At 39.5% G+C, this 7,974-nt stretch overlaps 1 protein-coding gene across 1 annotated transcript in view; it reads left to right on the forward strand.

The window, feature by feature from the left end:
- man1a2 (mannosidase, alpha, class 1A, member 2) overlaps positions 1 to 6,508 on the forward strand; it is a 120,541-nt gene extending 114,033 nt beyond the window's left edge. The window contains exons 13-14 of the mRNA XM_079822386.1: positions 3,907 to 4,022; positions 4,393 to 6,508. Coding sequence (XP_079678512.1) covers positions 3,907 to 4,022; positions 4,393 to 4,525 — 249 coding nt within the window. The 3' untranslated portion in view covers positions 4,526 to 6,508. The remainder of the gene's footprint in view (positions 1 to 3,906; positions 4,023 to 4,392) is intronic.
- Positions 6,509 to 7,974: the final 1,466 nt, after the last annotated feature.

A 7,974-nucleotide genomic window follows, 5' to 3' on the forward strand; every position in this document is an offset into this window, starting at 1 on the left:
CATCACTTTGATATCCATCTGTAGTCCCAGTCGCTCTATCTGTGGCATCTTTTTGCTGCTCGTATTAGTCCTGTACCTCTCCTTCTGTATTCTTTAGATTTATCCCTCCCTTTCTTTTGATGTCACTATTATGCCAGTGAGACCTGGGCTGTGTTTTTGGGAAGTGTGTTTGTGTTTTTAGAACTGTTTCAAAGTGCTCTTGAGAATGGAGCGTCATTGTTCTCTCTCTGATTGGGTGTCATTGTTCTGCCGTTACAGGAAGATTTCTCTGCATTCGGGTGCCTGGGCTCTTTCTCTGCTCTCCCTCATTGTCACTATCCCCATTTCTGTCAAAGGAGAAAGAGAGCACAATAAAGCTCTCTTGTTCTCTATCACCAAAGTTCCTTAGTTGCTAGCGGCTCTTTTTCTCTTCTAATTTTATCATTTTCTGTTTCCAGCTCCCTCCATGCACCTCTTTCTTTCCAGGGTCTCACCGTCTCTTCTCCTTGTGTTCCTGGCACTTTTCGTTGTGTAGAAAATGGTGTTGTGTTGATCTATTTGGCATGCACGCTTATCTCTAGGATCAGTTAGGATTTTTCCCAGTTCTCACCATATGCCAGTAAGATGGTCAGTTGGAAGTTAAACAATTGGCTTGGGTTTAATTTAGTTGGCTCGATGACAGTTTGGTTATTTGAACGGCTAGTGTTTGCAGAGATGTTGTTTTTATGGGGGAAGTAATTTAATTCTGTCTAGGAATGATTATAGAAATTAGCTGACAATTATTTTCCTTTTTTGACCGATAACAAACTGATGACCGATCAGTTAAAAAAGTTCTATATGATTTTTTAAAAGGTAATCTAAATGGAAAATAAAAGTCATGAGTGAATCTCTGTTGAATGTGAGGCTGGATCGGGTTAGCTGCTATTGTGTTTTTTTAACCATGTGAGGTGAGTCCTCAGTGTAGCAGCTGTTTCAGAAAGATCTGCTCCAGGTAGGTGAGCCCATCATGCTGTGTTTTTCCTGGCACAGATGGCTTGCATCACTCCTGCCTGCAGAGGCTGGAGCAACGCTAATGGAGCATTATTGGTTCTTGGAGAAAAGAATGGCTTCTTATATATTCTATTTCTGGCTTGTCATTACTGTGAGTACACAGTCATGCATTGATTTGATTTGCAGTCATAAATTGGTGATTAGGACAAGGTTTCACTTGATATTGCACATACCATTTAGACAATCTTTCTGAGCTAATGCACAGGAAAAAGTATTTCTGGAACTGACCTAGCCTGAAGTTACCCACCAATTACCTGGTAACTTTATTAGAAACAGCAAGATATTACATAGTTTAATTGAATTGGAGAACAACAGTCTGACACGCACATATGTAAGAAATAAGTAATACAGTCATGACTCAAGCATATTTTAACAACCTTTACCATTTCTTCTCTCCTGAACATCACGTGTCGGAAAATATTCCTGACATTAAGACAACAAAATGAACATATTAAAGGGGTGGTAAAACGCATTCTTTTGAAGGCTTGATTGTGTTTGTGGACCGTAACATGTGTTCATGCTTCGTTTTTAAAAAAATTGCATTATTTTTCATATATTTGACCTTTATTCTACACTGCTCTGTCCCTCCTTGTAAAAACAGTCTGATGGTTTCCGGGTTGTTTGAAGCCAGTCCCTCAAAAATACGCAATGGGCTCAGATTGGTTAGCTGGCCCAGTGTGTTGTGATTCGCTAACCGCCTAGTGCACGTTTGTCGGAAACGTCACGCCCCTTACCTTTACCGGTAGACTGTGCTTTGGGTAGTATTAGAAACAATGGCGTCAATAAAACCATACCAATTTGAGCCCGAATCAGACCCAGACAATTTTAGTGAAGATGATCGAGCAGAACCTGTTCAACCTGTTCATTCCTCAAGGGTAAAGACTGCGGATCTATAGTGATCGCTACTCAATGGCACTGTTACTTTTGTATTTTTAGAACGATTATAGCCAAATATCTGTCGCAAGAACTATTAACCCAAAACAAACACTAAACATTGGCTTTACTAGTAGCCAAATCAAACACAGAACCATGTTTAGCATCCCTGTAGATAAACAATACATAAAAGCTCTAATCAAAGAATAATTTACACTAATGCCAAGTTCGCTGTTGAGATTTAAAAAAAGTTTGTAACGTTAGGTGTTTGTCGGATAACGTTAAGTATGAATGAGCATTTAACAAACTGGTTTGCAGAGCCAAACAGCGTTGTCATTTGTTTACTTCCTTGCTACAACGTAAAATTAACAATACGAACTATTACAGGAAAACACATTGACGAAAAATAAATCATACTTACAGGTTGTGGCCCGTAAACAGCTTCTCTTTTTAAATCCATCTTTCAGGACATGCCGTTGTGTGAATCCTTCATTGAACTCGCGAAGATTGTGGAAGCTTTCCTCCGTGAAACGTGCGCCTGTTGTGCATTCACACTGGCAGTGTTTGTCTCGCGCAGCTGAACCGCGGCTCGTGTATTGCAAATACAGACGAATATTGTCCATTATGTCACATTTTCCGGTCTTCTCCTCCGACCCCTGTCTGTCTCGTGCTTTGATTTATGATGGGCAGCATATAACTGCTGCAAATGCGACCTGTTCCCCTCTGTCTCATACACACATGCATGTAACATGTTGTATGTTAAACGCACTGCAACGCACCCCCGTCCCTAGGAAGGCTGAACAAAGTTGACCTGCAATCCGGATGAAAATAATAGCGTTTCGTCGGCATTGCGGCAACAACACTATACCACAACAACTATACCACAACAAAGCTTCCCCGCGGCGAAACAAAATGGACCCTGGAGAAATGTCTGTAGTCGCCTACCGGCCGTTTGCTGTAGTCCTTAGAAATTGATTTCTTTAAAAGCAAATATCTCCCTTTGCTTTAAACTTTGAACCTTGTAACTTTGCAGATGTTGTTTATGCTCAAACAGCAACGTTACACACTAGCTAAAGTTAGAAAAGTGAAATCGTGGTTTACCTCCCCTTTAAGAACAAAAACGTGTTTTACCAAATAGACCGTCACTCTGTCACACATATGCTTGGAAAAAAACCTAAAACATTAAATTGTGATGGACACACACACACACACACACATATATATGTATGGCATTTATCTGATCAAAAATACAGTAAAAATGTAATATTGTGAAATAATTTTGCAGTTTAAAATAACTTTTTTTTTCTATTTTAATGTATCTTAAAATGTAATTTATTCCTGAGGTGACAAAGCTGGATTTTAAGCACCATTGCTTCTTCAGTGTCACATGATCCTTCAGAACTAAATCATTGTAATATGCTGATTTGGTGCTCATAAAACATTTCCTATTATTATCAATGTTATTGATGTTAATATGTTTGTGGTACGTTTTTTTAAAAAGATGAATAGAAAGTTAAAAATTATTAATAATTTAAAAAATCTTACCCAAATATGTTGGACGTGTGTGTGTGTGTGGTACACCAAATGGCTTTAAAAAAACTACTAAACAGGAGCAGGGGGGAGGGATTGTTATTCAAAAATGCGTAGGTTTAGTGGTGGGGTTAGTGTAAGGGATAGAATATACGGTTTGTGCAGTATAAAACCATTATGTCTATGGAGAGTCCTCATAACCACATATTCAAGAATGTCTGTGTGTGTGTTAATGTTTTTCTATCCCTTCAACCTGAATAAACACTGACTCGTGGGGACCTACATTTATTTTTTGAAAATGTAAAAATGCTGAAAGTTTTGTGTGATGGCAAGGTTTAGGGGTAGGGTTAGTGTAAGGGGATAGAATATACAGTTTGTACAGTATAAAAACCATTACGTCTATAGAGAGAAAGATAGTAGACCAGACGTGTGTGCGTTTATTTTTTCTGAATATAACTTTCTCCTTTTCTGCAGGCTATAGATAAATACTGTCGAGTAAGTGGAGGTTTCTCTGGTGTTAAAGACGTCTACTCCTCCAACCCCACCTACGATGACGTCCAGCAAAGCTTCTTCCTGGCTGAAACGCTCAAGTAAACGTCCTTTCATTTACTGATACACTGTGCTGAAGCTGTGTTGCATGAATAGTAACATGAATTGTTTCAGTTCATTATGGGAGTACATATTATTATTATTATGCATTAAACAATGTAATAACGGTCAGTTACTACTATACTGGTCAACAAAACTATTCAACATGTGAAGAACCGTGACTATCAGCTAAACAAGGTGGGATTTGCAGAGTAAATTGGAGTGGAAAGACAGCCAGTCATCACTGCTACCTGCTGGTTGCATCATGACACTGCAGTTTCTCACATATGTGTGTTTTGAGTGGGATACATCAGATCTGTGACCTAGTTTGGAACCAGTATCAAGTTAATCGTTGCATGTGTGTTTTTGTAGGTATCTATATCTGCTTTTCTCCAGCGATGAGCTGCTGCCTCTTGAGAGCTGGGTGTTCAACACGGAGGCCCACCCTCTGCCCGTCCTGCACCTGGGCAACATCACCCTGCCTGGCAGCGAGACCCAGCGGTAGAGTGGACGCACCGGGGGGGCGCTCTCCCCCTCACTCGCCCCTTTTCTATATGCCTCCCTCCTTGTGAAAGACAGCAGCTGCTAGTGCAAAGGAGAGGAGAGAACTGTACCCACCAACCACTGTCTCCTCCTGGACTGTGAATCATGGGACTTCAGTGAACGGAGGGGACCGGAACAGAATGAACTCTCTTTATCTATGTCTCTATCATATATTCTCTGAAGGACAGATTGCCGGATTGATCATGTGCGTCTCTCTCTCTTGTGGCCGCTGGTCTGACACGTCCGTACACACTGTACACACATTTGCGGACAAAAAGACCGTCTGAAATGGATGTGCATTTCTCACCAGGGAAGGATTTTAACAAGTTCGTTCTTTGTTTGTTTGTTTGTTTGTTTGTTTTCACCAATTTGGCACATTTCATGTCATCAGCTCAGCACTAAATCACTTCAAAATGGTGGATAAATGGTTCCCGGACCAGAGCGCCTTTTTAGAGCCTTTCACTTTCTGAGCTGGGCTCCTGGAGACAGCAGATGTTGGATTCGACCTCCTGTGAAATCTTTCTCCAGCTGAGGCACAATTTAGGCCACAGCCACCCAGGGGTGTTCTTTTCTCCAGGATTTCTCTCCGACGTCTCTGTTAAGGTTAGCGGGTAAAAAGAGACACGTGCTGCTATCGAACAGCTGCTGCCTGTGAAACGGTCACCACCGTCATTCCAGAAACCTGCTCTTTTCCGTGTCTTTCCATTCCTGTCTTTCTTTTCATCCTTTCCGAATGCTCAATTTCAGCATTAGCTTTAGATGCTAATGCTCACGGACATCACCATTTGTTTTCATTTGTCGCTGGTGTCGCTCTGTTAGACCAGACCAGATTTTTTCAACAGCAGATTTTCACCACTAATCGTAGCCAACAAGATAGAGATATATATAAAAATAAATATAAATATGGGGTTTAGAGTTCAGAAAATGCCCTGTACAGGAAACCCAGAGTAAATAAAACACCCAAACCAGTGCAAAGATTTTGAATACAGTTGCTTAACAACAAAGCCCACGATGTAGGATGTTTTAGATTTGGGGATACTCCTAAACTGAGGTCAAATACTTTTCTTGTCATTCCAGTTTCTGGATGTTTTCTTTTAAGTCAGATGCATATCTCTGAATATTTCATGCGAGTTTTAACATGAATGTTTGGGTCCTGGTCTGTAAACACTCTGGACGTTCCTGGACACTTTTTTCTGAGAACCGGTGGTGGCAGATAGAAACAGATTTCTGATATCAGATGATTCACTCGAGTTTGATCTAACACAACCTGCAGCCAGTCGCATTGAAGTTTATTTATTGAATTTTTTTGTTGTTTTATTTGACCTTTAATGAATATCGATTCAGTCTGTTTGGAAGACGTGCTCCGCCTTATGCTTTCCGACTCATGTTTGTTTGTTGTAATCTTCTATTGTGTAAAATGGCACATCCACAGAATATTTCAGTCGATCAGAGGAGGAAAATTTCATTATTTTTTCATCTTAGGTCATGAAGCATCTGTTTGAGAGTCTTTCAAAAAGACTTGCGCACCACTGACGGGATGCTGGGTGTCATCGATCAGCCCTACCGAAGGGTCTTTCACTTTATATCCTGTTGTTTCAGTTCTTCAGTTTCTAAACCCCTCATCCCAGCCTGAAGGAGACATGTCCTCTCCTCCCCTCTAGATGGCAGCAGTGGTGTCCTGCAACTCCTGTATGTGTCATTATCTTTTTTTTCCCAGTAACATGACTTTGACTAATGGTGAGTGAGTGAAGCCCAAGCCCACTCCAGGGAAGAGGCCCACTCTTCCCTGGTGTTGCTGGGTGGGTTTCAAAAATGCTGTGTCTGTATTTGTATTTTTACTGAACAAAAAAAAACAACAATAATTGTAAATATGTTTAAAATGCCACACAAATTCAATAAAGATGTTACAAAAAGTGAACGGAATAAAACAAAAGCTTTTATTGTCAATTGTTTTCTTACTGACTCTGCACTTACAGTGGAGGTCATAGTTCCGGTGGATCAGGCGTCTTGGTTTGAAAACAGGTTTCCCACAGTCATAGAAGACCTGGATATATTAAGAAATTTGAAAATCGAAATTTCCAGATCTACAAGTCACTAAACTTCTTTAATGACAGATAAATGCCATGGAAATTTCTGTAGTGAATATCATTTTCATATTTATGCTCACATAGGACTGAAAGCTGAATCCTCCATTGAGCCACATTCAAACCGTAGGATGAATTTTGTCCAGTTTAAGACATTTGTGCATTAAAATATAAACGCTATCGATCAAATTGTCTTTACTGTCACATTTCATCAATTTAATGCATCCGTTCAGAATAAAAGTATTAATTTCTTTAAAAAAACAAAAACAATTATGTTACAGAAGTTTCTATATCAAATCTAACAAAAATGCCCAATTTTCACCACTAATAATAATAATAATTGTTTCTTGAGCAGCAAATCAGCATATTAGAATGATTTCTGAAGGATCATGTGACACTGAATACTGGAGTAATTATGCTGAAAATTCAGCTTTGCCATCACAGAAATAAATTACATTTTAAAATATATTGAAATAGAAAATGGCTAAATTGTAATTTCACAATATTACAGTTTTTATTGTGTTTCTGATCAAATGCAGCCTCGCCCTTGATGAGCATAAGAGCATTTTTTTTTTACAACTTTTGAACCGCGAGTTCATTTTGAATGGAAACACTACAGTTGATATTAGTTATTGCATTAGTTACCATGAACTAACAATAGATATTTTACATTTAATAATGTAAATGTACTGATGTTAACAGCTTAACACTGAATTATATTGGTGCTCTATACATGGGAATCTGCTCTTGTGATCTAAAATATATTTATTTTAATCTTAATCATGAATGAGTAGAAGCATGGATATTGAAAGATCTTAATCTGTGGGAACCTTTGTTCTTTATTAACACATCCTATATAGATGCAGTGTGTACATTTCTATTATTTCAGTAATAATGTTATTGATAAAGGGACTATCTATTTGTTTTAAGGTCTTCATGCTCCTTTGCTCTTGGCAGCACACATTGATATTATAGGTCGTGGTGAACTGGTCCTGGCACATTACCCCTGCTCTCAGCATACACGTCATCCCCATTGCAAACAGTATTTCACACGTGAGGTTGTTGTTGTTGGTATTCTCTCTGTTTAGCTGGAGCAGCAGATTTGAGGGGGAACATGAGGGATTTACTTTATTTTTTTTTAGCTGCCTCTGTCATTGAGCTGTCTGGTCTGGCCGCAGCGTGACAGGACAGGATGGATGGGTGGCAAAAGCAAGCGGCAGAGGTCATGAGCTGGGTGTCATTTGCCCTCTTTCAACAACCCGGGTGACACCTTCTGACCCCTCGGTATCATCTGCTAAACAGATGCTGAACGATGACTGATTTCGCT

Source organism: Gobio gobio, assembly GCF_949357685.1.
Source record: "Gobio gobio genome assembly, chromosome: 7".
Taxonomy (NCBI): domain Eukaryota; kingdom Metazoa; phylum Chordata; class Actinopteri; order Cypriniformes; family Gobionidae; genus Gobio; species Gobio gobio.